This window comes from Canis lupus, chromosome 21, assembly GCF_011100685.1.
Source record: "Canis lupus familiaris isolate Mischka breed German Shepherd chromosome 21, alternate assembly UU_Cfam_GSD_1.0, whole genome shotgun sequence".
NCBI lineage: Eukaryota > Metazoa > Chordata > Mammalia > Carnivora > Canidae > Canis > Canis lupus.
This window is the reverse complement of record NC_049242.1, coordinates 20,379,178-20,402,106: the sequence shown is the minus strand read 5'-3', so window position 1 is coordinate 20,402,106 and position 22,929 is coordinate 20,379,178. Positions and strand designations below refer to the sequence as shown.

The following is a 22,929-nucleotide window of genomic DNA, read 5'->3' as shown; positions in this document are numbered from 1 at the left end:
TTACTTTCACTCTTAAAACTCAGCCATCCATATACTTCTTGCTATACTCTCTACATTACTCAAGCTCTATAGCCTGTTTTTAATAATTTGCAAAGTCACAACTGAAACAAGTTCTAAGTGCCATCTTCCCAATAATCACACTTAAAACCGATTGCTAATGTTTTAAATTAAGCCTAGTCTCCATTAAAGTATGAAAAAGCGTACCGTGGCATCACAATTTCCAACAACTTCAATTTTTTCTGCCTTCAGTTCCATATTTTGCTTTTTGGATGGACTTTTTACCAGCTGCCCTTGAACTTCCACAGAACTCCCAAAAGCCAGTTCTCTACAATAACAAAAATTAAGCATAAACAAGATATCATTATATGGAACCCCCATTTTAATACAAACCTTGCTATCAGAACATTCCAATATTTAATGATAGAAGTTTTACCCTTCTTTGGGCAGCAAATAATTAAGAGACTATGTGAAAATGGTAGAAAAAGAAAAGCCTCCACCAAAAAAAAAAAAGAAAAAGAAAAAGAAATCTTGCCATTTGCAACAATGTGGATGGAACTTGAGGGTATTATGCTATGCGAATAAGTCAGTCAGAGAAAGACAATTATCATATGATTTCATTCATATGTGGAATTTAAGAAGTAAAACACAGGGGCACAGGGGAAGGAAAGGAAAGCATAGGGGAAAGGTGGGAGAAATAAAACAAGATGAAATTGGAGAGGAAGACAAACCACAAGAGACTCTTAATCATAAGAAACAAACTCAGGGTTGCTGGATGGGAGGGGGTTGAGGGAATGGAATAAATGGGTGATGGGCCTTAACGAGGGCACCTGATATCATGAGCACTGTGTGTTACGTAAGACTAATGATTCACAGACATCTACCTCTAAAACCAAGAATACGCTGTATGTTAATTGAATTTAAATTTTAAAAATAGTAAAAAAAAAAATTAAAAATAAATAAAAGAGAAGAGAAAAAAAAGAAAGAAAAGAAAAAGAAAGGCCTGAGCTTGAAGGATTCTGATTCCAAATATATATTTGGACTTGAGCCTCAAAGCTTTGAAAAGTAGGTCTGTTTAGAAAGATCACTTAGGAAAAAAAAAAAAAAAAAAAAGAAAGATCACTTAGGCTCCCTGCGTGGAGCCTGCTTCTCCCTCTGCCTACGTCTGTCTGTCTGTCTGTCTCTCTCTCTCTGTCTCTCATGAAGAAATAAACAAAAATCTTTTAAAAAAAGAAAGAAAAAGAAAAAGATCACTCAGCGGGCAATATGAACACTGGATTAGGGAAATGGGGAGCAGAGGAGATGAAAGGGAAAAACAGGATTCTTTTGTTAAAAAAGAACTCACCTATTGTCAAAGCTTGAATCTGCTACAACCTGAAGGCTTTCCAAAGAGGATCCATCATTTATATGCAGGAACAAGACTTCTTTCTGGGATCTGACTGAACGAATCCATCCCTAATGAAGAGAAATTTCTAAATGTGAGTTTAAAACACATTAACATTTTACATTTTCATTATACACTCACACACAAGCCTAAGGAAAAAAAAATATCCCTTGGGATCCCTGGGTGGCTCAGTGGTTAAGTGTCTGCCTGAGTCCCAGGATCGAGTCCCACATTAGGCTCCTTGCATGGAGCCTGCTTATCTCTCTGCCTCTCTCTCTCTCTGTGTCTCTCATGAATAAATAAAATCTTTAAAAAAAGATGTCCTCAGTCCTGCCTTAACAAATCAATTGCTTTTAGTTCACCATATATTTATAAAATTCAAGGATTCTTATTGCAGTGAGATACACTTCTGGCATCACATCTTTTTGTTTTGTTAATAAACCTCATTTTTTTTCTTTTTAAGATTTTATTTATTTGACACAGAGAGGGGACAGCACAAATAGGCAGGGCGGCAGGCAGAAGGAGAGGGAAAAGTAGGCTCCCTGCTGAGCAGAGTCTGAGGAGGGCCTCCATCCCAGAACTCTGGGATCATGACCCAAGCCAAAGGCAGATGCTTAACTGACTGAGCCACCCAGGTGCCACAAAACTCATCATTCTGAATAGATGCCTAACTTTCCATTAGGTGATGAGACTAATTCACATCATCAATTTCCCCCAATATTGGCCATTTCAGGTATTTCTTCCTGCCTCTTGCTCATTTTCCCCACCATAACAAATAACAGGGCACATATTTTGGCCCCCATCTCCTTTTTTTTTTTTTTTTTTTTTTTTTTTTTTTTTTTTTTTTTAATTTTTATTTATTTATGATAGTCACAGAGAGAGAGAGAGAGAGGCAGAGACATAGGCAGAGGGAGAAGCAGGCTCCATGCACCGGGAGCCTGATGTGGGATTCGATCCGGGGTCTCCAGGATCGCGCCCTGGGCCAAAGGCAGGCGCCAAACCGCTGCGCCACCCAGGGATCCCCCCCATCTCCTTTTATATAGAATTCCCAGAATGGAAATTATGTAGTTATAGACTAGAAACATCTTTATGGGATTTTTTCCCCCTTTTACAATGCATCACACAGTTCTCAAGAAGCTTTTCATTGTGAACATGTATTAAATAGTAAATAAGCTTTTGAAGACACTGAGTTTAAATGACAGGTATGTGTGAGTACAAAGGAGAGGTCTTCTGGTAGACCTTAAAACCAGTTCTCACAGATCAGATCCAACTTAACTAGCACAGAAGAGAGAATATATTTCTAGCAAACAGTGAACAACTGTGAAACAACTGATGGTGTCTGATTAACTATCAGACACACTTGGGAAAAGGGAGAGGATTCTACTTGGAAAAACTATATAGACCCTGTGTGTTCCCACCATACCCTACAGACAATGCTAGTGAAACTCTGCTATTACTTACTTGCATGTCCATAATAATTTCAAAGTTTAGGAACTATGCTTTAGTTGCTTTGAAGGCCATTGTCAAGCACACAGCAAATAGTCCATTAATGTTTTTCAGTGAAAAGAATATCTACCATGCACTAGAAATCTACTATGGGACAAGTGTTTTACTACCTTTTTCATATAATCTCTCATCCCTTCCTCACAACAGCTCAGTGGATTATCATTATAACCTGTCTTACAAGAACCTGGACTCAGAGAAGTTAAGTAATTTGTTGAAGGTCCACACTGCTGGTTACCATAAAGTCCCATTTGAAACCAAGTCTACCAGAAAACCCTTGAACTTTTTCTAGGGCTAACTGAATAAAGTGTAATTGCCTCAGTCTCCTATACAGGGCGTTTCACAACTCAGTGTGCCCATCTTTCTGGTTTCATCTCCCCACACTTCCCTGAAGGCAGCTGTTCAACCAACAGTAATTCCTAAGGCATCACTGTCTTTTCACTTGTTGGTAAAAGGTAACATTTGTGAAGCACCGTTTAAAAACGTGCTTTTGTTCTAAGCCCTTTATAAATATTTTACTACTTATTTCTCACAAGAACTTAATGAAGTGATTGCCATTTTAGAGATGAAGAATATATTTATAGAAGTTAAGATAACCTCTCTAAATAATTAAAATCAGTTCCCAAGTAGTAGAGCTAGAATTCAAATATAATTCTTTTTTTAAAGATTTATTTATTTATGATAGACACAGAGAGAGAGAGAGAGAGAGAGAGAGAGAGAGAGGCAGAGACACAGGAGGAGGGAGAAGCAGGCTCCATGCACCGGGAGCCTGACGCGGGACTCGATCCCGGGACTCCAGGATCACGCCCTGGGCCAAAGGCAGGCGCCAAACCGCTGAGCCACCCAGGGATCCCCCTCAAATATAGTTCTTAGCTCAAAGGTCATATTATTATCAAAATTCTAGGGAACGCTATCTTCACCCTATCCCCAGTCCTCAGGACTCAAGTGAAACGTCACATAATACAAGCAGTCTTCCTTGACCTGACATAGTAAAGGACATCTCTATTTTCTCAGAATTTTTTATGCCACCAATACGTATCACATTGCCCCAATTACTTGTCTTAGCCATTAGACCAGGACTGACCCACAAGTAGAATGTGAGCCACATATGTAATTTTCCAAGTTTTAGTGGTCACACTAAAAGTAAACAGGTAAAATTAATTTTAATATTTTATTTAACCCATTATGCCCCAAATGTTATCTACAGGTAATCAGCATAAATATATATTGAGGTATTTTATTCTTTTGTTTTCCAAAATTGGTGTATTTTACATTTACAGTTACCCTTCAATTTAGACTAGCTGCATTTCAAGGGCTCAGCACCACAAACGGCAGGTAGCTACCGTCTTAGACTGCACAGTATTAAAATGAAAGCCTCTAACCTGAGCAGTAGGTTTTTATCTTTGAATCCTTTCTAGATTACCACTCAGCAGGGATTATTAATGTATATATGTCAAATGAATAGGTGAATGCAAGAAAAGGTTTTGATTTGGATCATGGAAAAAAAAATATCAGACTCAAAAGAAACACAGAGGTGTCCTACTGCTAAAAATCAAGGATATCCAAGGAAAACGAAAATGACTTCATCAGTGTTTCAGCAACCTATAAGAAATGATCAAATCACCTTGGCTAGTCTACTCCGTTGAGGGAAAATCTTCTATGTGGAGCTGTTCCAAATGATAATAATAAGAGAAGTAATAGCAGCCCACACTTATTGACTGCGGGCCACTGTCCTGAATGTCTCAATACCTACCAACTCATTTAATCTTCAGGACTCTCTGCGTTTAAGGCTAAAGCTTTATGCTACAAGAAGGAAACAGGTTCAGAACACATAGGAGACGCGCCTTTTATTAATGAGGAGGCACTAAGGGCCAGATTTGAATCCAGGCAGCCTGACTCCAGAGTTTCAAACTACTACACTCTACTTTTGTCTCCTAACTCATTAAACGTACATTATTATATGCAAACCCCCATTTTTAGGCCTTGGGATGGTCAAAAGTGGAATAAAATCCGTTGTTCAGTCGAACAAACATTTACTACTGCCAGACAGACGTGTGTGAATACCGAGTCGGACGAAACACAGTGTCAAAGCAGCCACTGCTGACTGTGCACCTGCATTACCAGGGATACAGGCACAGAGGCCCGTACGTCCACTCCGCTGTACGACCAGCGAGCTCACAGGTGATGTCCCGGTACGGTGAAGGCAAAGTTCCAGCACTTCACAGGCATCCCGACAGTTTTGCAAAAAAGAAAGAAAAGAAAAGAAAAGAAAAGAAAAGAAAAGAAAAGAAAAGAAAAGAAAAGAAAAGAAAAGAAAAGAAAAGAAAAGAAGAAAAAAAGTAACGGTAGGCAAGGAAGGGAGACCAACGTGAACGTACGCGACCGCCTGTACATCCCTGAGCAAGTCATTTCACTTCCCTGTGCCCAACTTCCCTGCATCTGTAAAATGGGCACAGCAGCAGCAGCAGCAGCAACTTTAAGCTGCTAGATGGCAAACCTTTCCATGATGGTCAGTGAATTACAGAGTTTTTCTTTTTCCCTACGTTTTCTCCTTCCCCTGCCTGTCATTCTGTCTGACCCTGCAGGTGCCGTTTAAGTCCCTAAAGAAGGAAGCCCCACCCCCTTCCCGGACACCAACCTGCACCTTAACGCGCTCCCCACTCGTGCTCTGGGCCCCGAGAGCGTCCCGCACGCTCAGCCGGGCCGGAGGTCTGTGTCCCGGGCAGGGAGCTGAGGAGCAGGAGCGCAGGGCTCGGGCCAGGAACCGCGCCCCGAACATCGCGCGGCCGCCCCCGGGCCTCTCCCGGCGCGCGCGGACCTTGCCTACCGCGAACCTCCCGGGTCCCCCGCTGCAGCGCTGCGCTCAGGGCGCCCCACGCCCCCCACCCCCGCGGCTCCAGCTCCCCCTCCCCCTCCGCCCCTCCCCGGACCGGGCCGAGTGAGAGCACAGCGGCGCGCGCCCGAAAGCCTCACGGTCGCGCCTGGGCTCGGAACCCACAGCCGCGACCGCCTCCCCGAGCCGAAACGCGCGCGGCCGCCCCGCTACGTCACACGCCAGCGTCCACGTCATCACGCTACGAGCGGGTTGAGAAGGAGCGTGCGCACTGGGGACTCGGGTTTCTGGAGAAGGCGGGCCAGAGACGGGGGCGGGCCGAGCGCGGAGGGGGCGGGGCCTGAGGCCCAGAGGGGGCGGAGCTAAGGCGTTCCGGCTCTAAGTGTTCTTGCTGGGGCAAAAGGGGAGCGCTCCACGCGAGGGACCCGGTCTAAGAGGTCTGAGTATTTTTTTTTTAAGATTTTATTTATTTATTCATGATAGAGAGAGAGAGAGAGGCAGAGACACAGGCAGAGGGAGAAGCAGGCTCCATGCAGGGAGCCGGGCGTGGGACTCGATCCCGGGTCTCCAGGATCACGCCCTGGGCCAAAGGCAGGCGCTAAGCCACCGAGCCTCCCAGGGATCCCCTAAGAGGCCTTAATGTCTAACGCTTCCAGGTGATGCCGAGAGGCGCTGAGAGGTAAGGAGTGACTGATGCTGAAGGAAAGCCTCCAGGAGACTTAGTTGTTGAGAACATGAGCCTGAGGATGTTAGTCATTCCTGAGTTCTGAGCGCAAGGAAAGACAAGACAGAGATCCTTGCTCGTCATAGTTATACGGTATCTAAACAGACAAGTGCATAAAAGGGTGATCAGTTCTCTGGCGGAGCCCTCAACGTGGGATGCCAGAGATGGCTTGCTGGAGAAGGGAGCCCTCTGACCCCTGAAGAGTCTTTGTATATGCAAATCGGGGAAGGCACTGCAATGAGAAGATGTTGGAGAGACACTGAAGGGAATGTTGGGCATTGCCTGTTGGAATCTTCAAGTCTTTCTTTTTTTTCCAACACAGTTACCTGCTTTGGTTTGACCTGGAAACAGTGACCCTTTTAAATGTATCCACCACTCCCTCCCAAATCGAAAAAAAAAAAAAAAAAAATCCTGTAATTCACTGACAATCAGGAAAAGGTTTTTCCATCTAGCAACTTAAAGTTGCTGCTACTATTATGCCCATTTTACAGATACAGGAAGTTGGGCACAGGAAAGTGAAATGACTTGTTCAAGAAGATAAAATACAACCTATAAATGTGATATTTAACCTCAGAAATTCTGGCTCCATCCACTAAACTGTAAATAGAGTATCTCAAGGTGGGAAGTAAAATCATGATCCCTTCCACCAAGAAGCTCCTTGTCTAGACATGGGGAATGACAACAAAACAGATTAATGCAACATAAACCAATAAGTTGGGCAGCCCGGGTGGCTCAGAGGTTTAGCGCTGCCTTCAGCTCAGGGCCTGATCCTGGGGTTCTGGGATGGGGTCCCGCGTTGGGCTCCCTACATGGAGCTTGCTTCTGCCCTTGCCTTCTCCCCCTCTCTCTCTGTGTGTCTCTCATGAATAAATAAATAAAATCTTAAAAAAAAAATAAACCAATAAGTACACACAAATATATGAGCCAAGTGAAGTAGTAGTCTAGGGAAGGAAATAAATGGAGTTTTTGAGGAAGCTCAGAATTTTGCAGTGCTGGGATGTAAAAAAGAATATTTCCTATGAGAAGGTGAGCAGGAAAGGTTACTAGGAGGGCAACAGCCTGGAAGCATTGTAAAATTGTTCTCAAGATAGACTAAAAAATATCTCCCACTAAAATACCATAGTTCTCGGGCACTTCTTGAAACTCTCAAAGAGAAATATGGAGGGGCACCTGGCTGGCTCAATAGGATCATGCAACTCTTGATCTTGGGGTCATGAGTTCGAGCTCCACATAGGGTATAGAGATTACTTAAATAAATTTTTTAAAAAATGGGAATGTCCAAATACCTTCAGAATTATGTAGCTTTGGGACTTTAACAACAACAAAAAAATAAGTATGACTTTGCTGTATTGGCTACAAAATCTGGGAAGAAGATGATCACAGCATTAATGTGTTGACTATGCCTACCTTGTCCAAGGGATGAAAAATGGTGACCAATTGGCTCATTTCCTACCCAGGCTGTTTTTCTGTCTTGCCTTCGTTCACCACTCCTTTCCCCTCAATGTGTATTTTAAGAACTGTGGTCCTTACCACAGTGATCCTGACTTCCTTTACTCTCTCATCTACAGCTGGTTTAAGCCAAAGTGTTAATTAATTTTTAAGCAGGGGACCAGTGTCCACTAGTTTGATGAAGACAAGGGAAACCAGTGGGTGAAACTGAAAACTAGCAGTGGTTAAATAAAAATAAATACAATGCAAGTTGACTATAGCATTTGTGCCTCTGGTGCTAAGTTCCAAAACACTCTATGTATCTTGTGCTATATCAAATTACGTTTTCTTGTTTTTGTTTTCAATGTTGGAATGACACTTTTTAGATTCATTAGACAGTAGCCAGAGTAATCTTTTCACAATTAATACATTACTATATTGGTACTAATGGTTGCTAGTGCTGTAGAATGCTTACTCCATGCCAGGAAGTTTTCATGTATTAACTCAATCTTCACAATAGCCCTCTGAAGTAGGGTTAGCATCACCACCCTCCATTTCCAAAGGAGAAACTGAAGCTTGGAGAGGTTTTGAGCTGGTTCCAAGTTACACGGCAGTCTGGCACCAGAGTCCATTTTCTTCTCCACTTATTACTCCAGCGATTAAAGTACTCTTCACTTGCTCCCCCTACAACATAGAGAGGACTTGCCTTCTTCAGCATGCCTACCAGTCTATGATTCTGGGAGTCCCCTGAGGCACCCTGGAGTGAGGAACAGAAGTGAAACGTCCTTATTGTTACCTTTTGATAATACAGGTCTAGGCGATGAACACCGTTAGCATTAGTTGTCAGCTTTAGAGAAGGTTTTAATCAGGCTCAGCACGACAGGTTTCAGCCTCATTTGCAAAGCTTCCTGGCTTCTAAAAGGCAGGCATTACTCTGATACTCCATTTGGTCATAAAATACAACTCTGCGTTCAGGGTTTTCATTACGCTTGAGTCCACTCATGAAACTCTCAACACCCAAAACTTGATACCAAGGTTATGACCTCAAAACATAGAGGAACATAGTACCTGATGCAGAAATTATGGAGATATTTGGTGTAGACAGGGAATGGGTGAATATTGTAAAGGATCCTGAGTTTCTCTGAAGAAGCTAAAGTTGGTGAGTACAATTTAACTTGAAAAATGGAAAGGCGAAGGCACAAAACAGAACAAGAAATTGCATGTGTACTTTGGAACCTTCAGAAAAGCAGCTCATAATCTAGAAAGAAAAGCTGACAAGTAAATGATCAGGTAAAGGAAAAAGCACAGAAGAGCAGTAGTAACCAAACGCTGGGGGAGTAAGGCAGTTTTCCTGGAGGAAGTGACATCTAAGCTGAAGCCAGAGGATGAATATTAGCCAGGGAAAGGGGAATTGCATGTCCTAAAGAGAGTTGGCAATGTTCTCTATTGTGATCTTGGTGGCCTTACCTGTACCAGATATGTAAACATTCCTTGAGCTGTAAACTTAAGATTTGTGCATTTTACTTACATATACCTCAATAAAAATATAAATTAAATATTAAAATAGAGGCATCAAGTCTGCTGCTAGAATTAAAGCATTATATTTCCCTGGTTAGTACAGAGACTTTTTTTGTTCATAAAACATGTGAACTATTTCCTACATATAGAAGCGTTTAGAAAATAATGCAATAAAACCTGGTAGCTAACGTCTAGGTTTGTTGTAGACAAACAATAATGTTGCTTAATATTTTGTCCTCTTAGAGATCTTTCTCTTTCCAGGAAATGGATCTCCTTTGTACTTCTCTACAATCCCATTCCCCTCTTTTCGTCTTGGATGGAGGTAACCACTATCCAGAATTCAATGTTTTTCATTTCTTTCCATGTTTTTATACTTTAGTTATACACACGCACAATTATAGATAATACACACATATGTGCACATACATATATGTATATATAATATGCATATATCTATAGTCTCTTGTATTGTTTTGCATATTTTAAATTTTAAGTTAATGGTATCTTACTCCATAAATTATTCTGCAACTCAAATTTACTTTTTGACATATATCCATGTAGCTGCAGTTCATTCTTTGTAATATTCTGTTATATGACTATACCACAATTAATTCATTCTCATTCTAAAGGTTATTTGGGCGCTTTCAACGTTTTCTATTATAAACAGTGGCGGATTTACCATGAAGCTAATGAAAGGTAAACTCAGAGCCCCTCATTTGCATTTATGTGTCTCCCTGTCCCTGGCCCCTACCTCCCCCCAATGCGAGGTGCTGCTGGGAGTTGTAAAATAAGAAGGGAAGCAATCAGGAAGCATTTCTTAAGGAACTCAGAAGAGAGGGGCATGAATTTCCAAAGTTCTAGAAATTTCTTGTAACTTCTCTCATTCTAAGTAAATATTTACCTTAATATTTGTAATTCTGTATTATTTTCTTTAAAAAAACCCTCCTATATTATTATAATAAGCTTCAAGACCCACAGAACTGGATCAGCCCTTCATTATAAGACTACTGCAAAAAGTAGACTGGACACATCAAAGTCTCTCTGCATCATATGCCTCAGGTACAGAAGCTACACATCTTCAGCTCTGCTGGGTACTGACAAAATGTTCTCCCAGCTGAAGATTGTAATTTATACATCCTCCAACAAGCTTACAAGGATTCTCAGAGTTCCATACCTTTAGTGACAACAGGAGAGACTCAGACTTTTGAATTTTTACCAATGTTGGGTAAGAAAGAGTATCTCAGTGTTTTTAAAGATTGTACGTTCTTTATTCTTTTTCCTCTTTTCCTCAAAATTCCATTTCAACCGGTAACACCCATCATTGTCAATAACATAGTGGAAAAGAGCACTCGCCTGGCAATCAGCAGTCCTAGTTTAAATCTCATCTGTGGCCGCCTAACTGTGGAATCTTTAGAAAGTCACTTAAACTCTAAACTTCCTTCACAGGGCTGTTAACACTATTAACTGTAGCGTCTTGTGAATTCTGTGGTAGAGAAATGAGTGTCATATCTGACTGAATGCTCCCCATCATTTATGAGTTTTAGAGTTAAGGAATCCACTAAATGTTACCAGCCCATTCTCTTTAATTCCCAAAGTAGAAAGCTCAAGATGATTCCTATTTTGTATACATTTCTTTTAGGTGCAATTCTTCAATGTATCAGAATCTCCAGCTTTCTTATTAAAATGCAAATTCCTGGGTCTCCTGTCTGATGACTCAGAATCACTTTGAAAAACACTTCTGGCTTCATAGTTGGGTCTCATCCTTTCCCTGGTTTCTTCCTTTTGCTTTCAGGAAGCCCTCTGAGACTTGAACTTCTTTCCTTATGCTGTACTACTACTGCTCTACTATTATTAAACTCCCAATGTATTTTCAAAGAAACTGTAACAAAACCACCTGCAGTCCAAGCCATCTTCCACATTTAGGGTTGGGAGGCACCGCTGCGCAGTGGCTGGAGCATGACCCCAGGATTGAAGAAGGAGCTTCTTCTTCAGCTGTCTCTGCTGGGGGCATCAATGCAATCTACACTGACTATTTTATTCACATATTATGTATGCAGGAATTCATACCTGCAGAATAAATTCCTAGAAATAAGACCAACAATTTGTTTCAAAAATATCTTTAATGTTATTTTATGTACCTAGCTGCTTTTCCTCATGCCCATTTTGAGATACGGATCTCGATCTCATCCACCTGGTTTTAGTGTCTGTATGTTTGGAAAAATCTGGAAACTTTAAAAAATAGATTTCTATAATGCTCTGTGACTATACCGCAGATGAAAGAAAACATACTTATTCCCAGGAGTGGCTAAGGTTTTTACCACCCGTTAAAATTTAGATTTAGGAGAGACTGGACACAATTGGCTACTAGATAGGTTACTACAAATTTTAATTATTTTAAAATTACTTCTGGAGTTTGATACTTGTTAATTGGTTGGCTCATTGGTAAATGTTTGCATTTCTGAAATTGGGCTTGAAAATAAATTGTAACATCCTCTGCAAAGAGGTTAATGTGTAAAGCATACAAATTTTTATGTCTTATTATTTGGCAATTTGGTATGTAGTAATAGCCTGAGTTCTCATTGCTGAGGATAAAAGGAGACTTAAAAAATGTTTTGTTTTTGTGATGGGACGCCTGGGTGGCTCAGCCAGTTGAGCATCTGCCTTCAGCTCAGGGCCTGATCCCAGGATCCAGGATGGAGTCCCGCACCAGGCTCCCTGTGAGGAGCCTACTTCTCCCTCTGCCTGTGTCTCTGCCTCTCTCTGTGTCTCTCATGAATAAATAAATCTTTAAAAAAATGTTTTTAGTTATGATGCAAATAACAGAAAAATATATAAAATATAAATGTGTAGTTAATGAATGATTATAAAATGAATGCCTATCTAACCCACCATCCAGATCAAGAAAAAGAACATTCCTAGGACTCTTCTAGCCCAGTCCATACCCCTTGGCAAGCACAAGTTTCCTATTCTCCTGACCTTGGTAATCTTTGCTTTGGTTTTCTTTATAATTTTACCACCATCTCAGTATTCAGTCTGGACATTATAATTTAGTTTCCTCTGTTTTTGAACTTCATGTAAACAGAATCACGCAGTATGTGTTAGTTTATGAACTCTTTTGCTTAATAATATTTTTGTGAGAATCAGCTATGTCATTGCCTATAAACTGTTTATTTTCATTATTGTATGATATCCCATTTTATGACTATAACACAATTATTTATCCATTCTGTTGATGGATTTTTGGTTGTGGTTTTTTTTTTTGCATTTTTAAAAAGATTTTATTTATCCATGAGAGACATACAGAGAGGCAGCAGGAGAAGTAGGTTCCCTGCGGGGAGCCTGATGCAAGACTCAATCCTAGGACCCCAGGATCACGCCCTGAACCAAAGGCAGACACTCAACCACTGAGCCACCTGGGCATCCCTCTCATCAGACTTTTAAATTTAGCTGCATTGGTGGAGGTGTAGTAATCTCTCCTCGCAATTTGCTTTGCGTCTCCTCAATTATCATTCCTCGTCAAGCATCTTTCAATGTTTATTTTAACTGGGTTTTCTTTAGTGAATTCACTAAATCTTTGGTCTATTTTTCTATGGATTAGCCTTTTTTTGTCATTTATTTTCCAATTAATCTATACAAGTTCTTACATATATAATTTAGATATAAGCTCTTCTCAGTTATAAGTATTGCAAATATCTTCACTCACTCTTGTGGGTTGTCTATACCATGGTATATTGTGAAGAAATGGCTGAATGATAGCAAACCTTGACATTATTTGATCCTTTGCTTTAGAAATTGTGTCTAGTTCTTGAAGAAAATTATTGACACTCGAAATTACCCTTTTTGATTTATTTGGGCAATGTAAGACCAACATCTTTTGTCATTCTTGTTACTGTTCTTCTTTAAAAATGATTTTTTTAAAATTCAAATGTTTATTTTCTTTATATACCCTGCCCCCCACCCTACCCCCTTTATTTTTTGGTTTATGGTTAATGGCCTTTTCTACACATCTCTATGTGGTAATCTTAAGGGAACAACCTTAAGGCTTGGAACTCCACTTTAAATTGTTTGAAGCTGATTCTGGCTGCTTGCAAATATTTCTGTGCATAATCAACCTCTAAGGTTTCACGCCAGAAAACCAGATAACTCAGAAAAGAAAAATTACACGTAGGAGACAATACAATCTGAGCTGATCCTCCTATACTCATATTTTCTCTTTGATCACACAGAACTTCAAAGAATGAAGTTAGCTTTTCAAAATTTCTTTAATGCCCACACAGCTTCATAATGAGCACTCCATCTTGTCTGGGAACATTTTTCACAGCCAATACCTACATTTGTGCCTACATTTTTGCAGCACTTTCCACTGATGAAGTGAGAGTGAAAAGAATGGGCAATTTCCCCTCACAAAGTTTCCAAATATGTTACATATGAAGAATAAATGTTTCCAAAGAGTAAAACTCCACAAATGTTTAGTTTTTTGGGTTTTTTTTTTTTCCCCACAGAGGAGTGCCTTATCATGGATAGTTTTGGTTTATAACTGAAAATAAAAAGCAGATGGGTTTTTGGTGCATTTTACTATTGTTTTTAAATTTTCTATAGTGTACACCTCCTAAGTGCTTGCACCTTGGGCAGATCATTCCCACTGCCCCACCCTTTGTATGCTGTTGATATTAAGCATGATATTTTCTATAGACTTCTGAGAAATACTTTTTCATTTAAGAAAGCTCCCTGAGACTTCTGAGGGATTACTACCCTGCCACCCCAGGATCTATGGTCAGATAGATATAGGTACATAATGTCATGAATAAAGAGTGATCTCTTTGGAAAAGAATAGCCCTGCTTAAAAAATGCAAATTCTAAGGAAATTTTTTTCCTTACGATAAAGAGTCTGGAAGATATGTGTTCCTGGAATTCGTAGGAGAATCAGCACTCACCATTTGTCTAAAATGAATAATTATGTAAACACTTAAAGACCCCAAAAGGAGATGTGCTTATGCCCTGGCTTTTCAAACAGGAAAAAAAAATATATTGATGCCGTGGTAAACTGTTTTGTACTCCCGATAAAAGGGGCTTGTGAAATGTGTGTTAAAACAAGGATGGCAAGTAGACTATACCTCAAGAATAGTAATGCATGAACATTCAGGGACCTGGATATTTCCTTTCATAGATTTCCAGCAAAACTTTCTCGAGCTCCACCACCCCCTATGAACAGTAGCAAGAAGACTGATGATATAACTTTTACTGAGAACTGATTTATTCTCCTCTTCTCAGGGTTTATTTTCAGAATCATGTGCATTGACAGATATAAAAATGTAAAATTTATTTTCCAATATATTAGATTAAGCAATTTAACATTCCTTACTAGAGCATAATATATATCAAAGGAGTAGGAGATATATATGTGCATATATTCATACACGGTGTGTGTGTACACACACATTAATCACAAATTGCATTAGAAAGCTGTTGATTCAGGGCACCTGAGTAGCTTGGTTGATTAAACATCCAACTCTTTATATTGCCTCAGATCATGATCTTGGGGTTCTAGAATAGAGCACCACATTGGGCTCTGCACTCAGCATGGAGGCTGCTTATCCCTCCCCCCTAGCTCGTGCTCTCTCTCTCTCAAATAAATGAGTAAAATGTTAAAACAAAAAAGCTGTTGATGCCGTCCCCATTTAAAGTGTTTAATATTTGTGACACTTGGCTGGCTCATTTGGTAGAGCATGTAACCCTTAATCTCAGGGTTATGAGTTCAAGCCCTACATTGGGTGTGGAGCCTATTTTAAAAAAAAACAGTTATTATGTATCAATTTGTTTGGAATCCAATAAAATTACATAGTTTAGTTTACATTTTGAGTGACTGGTTGTGGTTGCCAGTCTCTAAAACGGCCCCAATGACCTCACCTCCATTGTAGAGTCCTCTCCACATTAGTCACACAAGATTTGTCCATATAACCAAAAGAATACAGCAAAAATCTTAGTGTGTGACTTCTGAAGGTAAGTCATAAAAAACACCCATCTCTTCCAGCTTCTTCTCTTGGATCAATTGCTCTAGGGGCTACCAGGTACTATGTCATAAAGATACTCAACTAGCTCTATAAAGATGACCACATGCCAAGGAACTGAGGCATCCTGCCAGTAGTTAGCGCTACTGTATTACTGTGATATGATAGATGTTTTCTATTTGTTATTTCTCTAGAGAACCTTGAATGAATTAGTAAATTACTTAGTGAGTGAATGAGTTAGTGAGTTTTTACATATTATATATATGTATATATAATGTATATGTATATGTATATATAATGTGTGTGTATATATATATATATATATATATATATATATATATATATATACAGTAGCTCATGTAAATATGGATCCTGAGAAGTCCCATGATCTGTCCTCTTCAAGCTGGAGACCAAGGAAGGTCAGTGGTATAATTTGGAAATCTAACAGCCAGAGACCCTATGGTGTAGATACCAGTCCAGGTCTCAAGGCCTGAGAACCAGGAGTGCAGGAGGGCAGGAGAAGATGGATGTCCCAGCTCATTCAGTCAGGCAGAGAAGCAATTCAGCCTTCCTCTGCCTTTTTGTTCTATTCAAGCCCTGAATGGATTGGATAATGCCTACTCACATTGGAGACAGCCATTTGCTTTTCTTATTCCACCAATTTAAATGTTAACCCCTTCTGCTGTAAGATAAATAAATCCTAGGGATATAACATGCACATGACAACTATAGTTAACAATACTATATTGTGTATTTGAAAGTAGCTAAGAGAGTAAATCTTAAAAGTTCTTATCACAAGAAAGAAATTGTACCTACATGCAGTGATGGATGTTATTTTTTTTTTAATTTTTTTTTTTTAATTTATGATAGTCACAGAGAGAGAGAGAGAGAGAGGCAGAGACACAAGCAGAGGGAGAAGCAGGCTCCATGCACCGGGAGCCCGACGTGGGATTCGATCCTGGGTCTCCAGGATCGTGCCCTGCGCCAAAGACAGGCGCCAAACCGCTGCGCCACCCAGGGATCCCTGGATGTTAACTAAACTTATTGTAATCATTTCGCAATATGTATATTCATCAAACCATTATGCTGTACACCTAAAACTGATGCAATATTATATGTCAATTAATTTTAAAAAGTTGATAAAAAACAAAGCCAATTTAACCTACAATTTAGCCGAAATGTAACACATTGGCAACAAAAAATATCCTTAAAAACAAAATAAAAAAAGAAATCCAGGTTAGCATTCATCATCTTTTCCTCATTAGGAAACCAGTAGAACCTGAAAGGACTACTTATTATGTGCTCTCGCTTTCTGTAGCAGAAACAGAATTGCAATTAATGAACTTTCATCCCACTGAGAGGCTAGAAGTTAACAAATAAAATATGAGCCTGAGGAAAGTCTTGTTCTCACTTTTTTATCTATTAAAAACTTGGGGAAAGGAGATTTTGTTGTTGTTTGCATCTTTTTTTTTTCAGTTTATTTATTTTTTTAAGTAATCTCTTTACCCAATTTGAGGCTCAAACTCACAATCCTGAGATCAAGAGCTGCATGCTCTTCCAACTGAGCCAGGCATACTGGGAAAGGAGACTTTGTAATAACATTTAAAGATTTCAAAAAGATTATTCTCTGGATTGTCTTCTTTTTTAATTTAAATTTTTTAACTTTAAATTCAAGTTTGTTAATTTATGGTGTAGTATTCAGGAGTAGAATTTAGTGATTCATCACTTACATATAACACCCAGTGCTCATCACAACAAGTGCCCTTCTTAATACCCATCACCTATTTAGTGTATCCTTACCCTTCTCCCCTCTAGCAACCCCCCAGTTTGTTCTTTATAGTTAAGAGTCTCTTATGGTTTCCTCTCCCTCTCTGTTTTTTCTTATTTTGTTTTTCCTTCCCTTCCCCTATGTTCATCTGCTTCGCTTTTTAAATTCCACCTATGAGTGAAATCATGATATTTGTCTTTCTTTGATTTTGCTTAGCATAATACTCTCTAGTTCCATCCACATTGTTGCAAATGGACAGGTTTCATTCTTTTTGATGGCTGAATAAAATTACATTATATATATGTGTGTGTATTCCATTATATACATATATATTCCATTATATATATATAATATATATATTTCCCATATCTTCTTTATGGGTGCTTTCCATGATTTGGCTATTGTTGATAATGCTGCTGTAGACACTGAGGTGCATGTGCTCCTTTGAATCAGCATTTTTGTATCCTTTGGATGAATACCTAGAGCGCAATTGCTGGATCATAGGGTAGCTCTATTTTTAAATTTTTTGAGGGATTTCCATACTATTTTCCAGGGTGGTTGCACCAGTTTCCATTCCCAGCAACTCCCCTTTCTCCACATCCTCATCAACATTTGTTGTTTCCTGAGTTGTTAATTTTAACCATTCTGACAGGTGTGAGGTGGTATCATTGTGGTTTTGATTTGTAATTCCCTAATGATGAGTGATGCTGAGCATATTTTCATGTGTCTGTTGGCCATCTGGATGTCTTCTTTGGATAAATGTCTGTTCATGCCTTCTGCTTATTTCTTAACTGGATTATTTATTTTTTGGTTGTTGATTTTGATGAATTCTTTATATATTCTGGATACTAGCCCTTTATCTGATATGTCATTTGCAAATATCTTCTGCCATTCCATCAGTTGTCTTTTAATTTTGTTGATTGTTTCTTTCACTGTGTGAAGCTTTTATCTCGATGAAGTCCCAATAGTTCATTTTTGTTCTTGTTTCCCTTGCCTTAGGAGACATGTCTAGTAAGAAGTTGCTGCAGCTGAGGTCAAAGAGGTTGTTGCCTGTGTTCCCCTCTAGGATTTTGATGATGATTTCCTGCCTTACATTTAGGTCTTTCATTCATTTTGAATTTATTTTTATATGTAGTGTAAGAAAGTGGTCCAGTTTCATTCTTCCCCATGTAGCTGTCCAGTTTTCCCAACACCATTTGTTGAAGAGAATGTCTTTTCTCCATTGAATATTCTTTACTGCTCTGTCAAAGATTAGTTGACCATAGTGTTGTGGATCCATTTCTGTGTTCTGTGTTCTCTATTCTGATCCACTGATCTATGTGTCTGTTTTTGTGTCAGTACCATACTGTCTCGATGATTACAGCTTTGTATACAGCTTGATGTCTGGGATTGTGATGCTTTATGCTTTTCTTTTCTTTTTCAACATTACTTTGGTATTTGGGGTCTTTTCTGATTCCATGCAAATTTTAGGATTGTTTGTTCTAGGTCTGTGAAAAATGCTGGTGTTATTTGATCAGGATTGTATTGAATGTGTGGATTGCTTCGGGTAGTACAGACATTTTAACAATATTTGTTCTTCTAATCCATGAGCATGGCATCTTTTCCCATTTCTTTGTGTCTTCTTCAATTTCTTTCATAAGTGTTGTATCAGAGCACAGATTTTCTACCTCTTTGGTTTGGTTTATTCCTAGGTATATTATGGTTTGGGGTGCAGATGTAAATGGGATCCATTCCTTGATTTCTCTTTCTGCTGCTTCATTTTTAGTATATAGAAATGCAACAGATTTCTGTACATTAATTTTATATCCCACAACTTTGCTGAATTCATGTATCAGTTCTAGCAATTTTTTTGGTGGAGTCTTTCAGGTTTTCTGTACAGAATATCCTGTCATCTGGTAAGAGTGAAAGTTTGACTTCTTTTTTCCTGATTTGGGTGCCTTTATTTCTTTTCAATGTCTAATTGTTGAGGGTGGGACTCAACAGTCATGAAAGTGGACATCTGTGTTGTGTTCCTGACCTTAGGGGAAAAGCTCTCAGATTTTCCCCGCTGAGGATATTAGTTGTGGGTCTTTTGTATATGGCCTTTATGACATTGAGGTATGTTCCTCCTATCCCTACTTTCTTGAGGGTTTTTTTTCAAGAAAGGATGCTGTATTTTGTCAAATGCTTTTTCTGCATCTACTGAGAGGATCATATGGTTCTTCTCCTTTCTTTTATTAATGTGGTGTATCATGTTGATTGATTTGTGGATATTGAACCCCTGTGGCTCAGGGGTAAATCCCATTTGATCATGGTGAATAATCTCTTTAATGTACTGTTAGATTTGGCCTTGGACTGTTGTTGTTTTTGGGAAATTATTTTTTTTTTTGGGAAATTATTTTTATTATTGATTCAATTTCTTTGCTGGTTATGTCTGTTCAAATTTTATATTTCTTCTTGTTTCTAGGAATTTATCCATTTCTTCCAGATTTCCCAATCTATTGGCATATAATTGCTCATAATATTCTCTTATAATTGTTTGTATTTCTGTTGTGATCTGATGTTGGTTGTGATCTCTCCTCTTTCATTCATGATTTTATATATTTGGGTCCTTTTTCTTTTCTTTTGGAAAAGTTTGGCTAGGAGTTTATCAATTTTGTTAATTCTTTCAAAATATCAGGTCCTAGTTTTGTTAATATGTTCTGGTTTTTAAAAATTTCTATGTCATTTACTTCTCTAATCTTAATTATTTCCTTTCTTTTGCTGGCTTAAGGCTCCATTTGCTCTTCTTTTTCCAGCTCCTTTAGGGTAAGATTAGATTGTGTATTTGAGACTTTCCTTGCTTCTTGAGGTTAGCCTTGGGAAACTGCTGCATCCCAAAAGTTTTGGACTGTTGTGTCTTCATTTTCATTTACTTCCATGTATTTTTTTAATTTTTTCTGTAATTTCCTGGTTAACCCATTCATTCGTTAGTAGTATGTTCTTTAACCTCCATGAATCTATGGTCTTTCCAAATTTATTTATTTATTTTTATTTATTTATTTTTTTTTTGTGGTTTACTTCAAGTTTCATAGCATTGTGTTCTGAAAATATGCATGGTATGGTCTCAACCTTTTTGTACATGTTGAAGCCTGATATGTGACCCAGTATGTGATCAATTCTGGAGAATGTCCCAAGTACATTTGAAAAGAATTTGTATTCTGCCACTTTAGGATGACATGCTCTGAGTATCTGTGAAGTCCATCTGGTCCAGTGTGTCAATCAAAGCCCTTGTTTCCTTGTTGATCTTCTGTTGAGATGATCTGTCCATTGCTGTAAGTGGGGTGTTAAAGTCCCCTACTATTATTGTGTTATTATCATTGAGTTCAGTTTGTTATTAATTGATTCATATATTTGGCTGCTTCCAAGTTGGGGCATAAATATATACAATTGTTAGATCTTCTTGTTGGATAGACCCCTTTATTAAGAGATGATGCCCTTCTTCATCTCTTATTACAGTCTTTGGTTTAAAATCTAGTTTGTCTGACAAAAGTATGGCTACTCCAGCTTTCTTTCGATGTCCACTAGCATGAAAGATGGTTCTCCACCCCCTCATTTTTAGCCTTCAGGTGTCTTTGGGTCTCAAAGGAGTCTCTTGTAAGCAGCATATTGATGCGTCTGGTTTTTTTTTTTTTTTTAATCCATTCTGATAACCTATGTCTTCTGATTGGACCATTTAGTCCATTTACATTCAGAGTAATTATTGGTAGATTTGAATTTAGTGCCATTGTATTACCTGTAAAGTTGCTGTTCCTATAGATTGTCTTTATTCCTTTCTAGTCTTTGTAGTTTTTGGTATCTCTTTACTGCTCAAAGTTCCCCTTTAATATTTCTCCCAGAGCTGGTTCAGTGGTCATAAACTCCTTTAGTTTTTGGTTATCTTGGAAACTATCTCTCTTTCTATTCTGAATGACAGCCTTGCTGAATATAGTATTCTTGGCTGCATATTTTTCCCATTCAGTGTGTTGTATATATCATGCCTCTGCTTTCTGGCTTGTCAAGTTTCTGTGGATAGGTCTGCTGCTAACCTATGTGTCTACACTTGTAGGTTAAGAACCTTTGGTCCTTAGCTGCTTTCAGAATTCTCTTTATTTTTGTATTTTACAAGTTTCACTATGATATGCCTTGGTGCTGACATGTTTCTGTTGGTTTTGAGAAGAGTTCCCTGTGCCTTTTGGACTTGAATTTCCATTTCTTTCCCTAGATCAGGGAAGTTCTCAGCTATACTTTGTTCAGTTGAATCTTCTGTCCCTTTTCCTGCTCTTTTTCTTCTGGGACTCCTGTGGTACGGATATCATTGTGCTTTGTGGAATTGCTGAGCTCCCTAAGTCTACATTCATGATCTAACAGTTCTTTTTTCCTTCTTTTTGGCTTCACTATTTTCCATAATTTCATCTTCTATATCACCTATTCAATCCCCTGCTTCTTCTGTCCTTATTGTGATTACATCTAGTCAGTTTTGCATCTCAGTTATAGCATTTTTATTTTGGCCTGATTAGTTTCTAGGTCTTGTATCTCATCAGCCAGCATTTCTTTGGTGTCTTCTATGCATCGTTCAAGCCCAGTATTTTTTTTTTTTTTAGATTTTATTTATTTGTTTGAGAGAGAGAGAGACAGATGAACAAAAAAAGAGCATGAGTGGGGAGAGGGGGCAGAGGGAGAAGCTGACTCCCTGCTGAGAAGGGAGCCCAATGTGAGACTGGATCCCAGGACCGTGGGATCATGACTCAAGCTGAAGGCAGATGCTTAATTGACCGAGCCACCGAGGTGCCTGCCCAGCTAGTATTCTTATGACTGTTGTTCTAAATTATTTTAAAGATATATTAGAGATATCTGTTTTGAGCAAATCTCTGGATGTGATTTCGTCTTGATCCTTCTTTTGGGGAGAATTCCTCAATCTTGTCATTATGTTGAGGTTTCTGTCTTTTGTATGTTATGAAAGCTTGTTATGTTTCCTGCTCCTGAGTGTAATACTGTATTAAGAAGGGATATTTCAGTTAAGCATCTGACTCTTGATTTCAGCTCAGGTCATGATCTCAGGGGCGTGAGATCAAGCCATGCTGGGCTCTGTGCTGGGTGTGGAGCCTGCTTAAGATTCTCTCTCTCCCTCTCCCTCTGCTACTGCTCCCCTCCAATCACACACACACACTCCTGGTCTCCAAATAAATAAATAAATAAATAAATACCAAAAAAATAAATAAATAAAGATGATGCCATTAAGAAGAAGGGGTGGGGGCAGCCCTGGTGGCTCAGCAGTTTAGCGCCACCTTTAGACCGGGGCATGATCCCGGAGACCCAGGATTGAGTCCCACGTCGGGCTCCCTGCATGGAGCCTGCATGGAGCCTGCTTCTCCCTCTGTCTGTGTCTCTGCCTCTCTCTCTGTGTCTCTCATGAATAAATAAATAAATCTTAAAAAAAAAAAAGGAGAGATGGTTAGGGGGAGGAGAAGGAGAAGAAGGAGGAGGAGAAGGATAAGGAGGAGAGAAGAAGAAGAAATAGTAGTGGAAGTAGAAGTAGAAGTAGTAGTCATCATACACCATCCAGAGCCTGTTGCTTTGGGCAGTATTTCTGGTGTATGCTATGTGCATTCTGCTGTTGTATTTTCACTGCTCGTTCCCATAGGTCAGTCCTTGTAGAGTTCCTCCTTGCTTGCAGTGAGGAGTGTTTGGACCTTTAACTAATTTTGCTTTATTTGTTAAGACAAGCCTGATTTAAAAAAAAAAAAAAAAGTTGATCCATTAAGGAAA

At 39.1% G+C, this 22,929-nt stretch overlaps 1 protein-coding gene and 1 long non-coding RNA gene across 7 annotated transcripts in view; one reads left to right on the top strand and one right to left on the bottom strand.

Moving 5' to 3' along the window:
* NARS2 (asparaginyl-tRNA synthetase 2, mitochondrial) overlaps positions 1-5,768 on the bottom strand; it is a 136,435-nt gene extending 130,667 nt beyond the window's left edge. For all 6 annotated transcript variants that reach the window (XM_038568491.1, XM_038568488.1, XM_038568489.1 and 3 more), the window contains exons 1-3: positions 5,523-5,768; positions 1,343-1,452; positions 205-325 (exon numbers count right to left, since the gene is read on the bottom strand). In XM_038568491.1, coding sequence (XP_038424419.1) covers positions 205-325; positions 1,343-1,452; positions 5,523-5,663 — 372 coding nt within the window. In that variant the 5' untranslated portion in view covers positions 5,664-5,768. The remainder of the gene's footprint in view (positions 1-204; positions 326-1,342; positions 1,453-5,522) is intronic.
* Positions 5,769-6,123: 355 nt separating this feature from the next.
* LOC119864879 lies at positions 6,124-10,145 on the top strand. Its single transcript, XR_005375358.1, has 3 exons — positions 6,124-6,396; positions 9,649-9,709; positions 10,017-10,145. It is a non-coding gene; the product is annotated as an uncharacterized LOC119864879 (long non-coding RNA).
* The last annotated feature ends 12,784 nt before the right edge of the window (positions 10,146-22,929 follow it).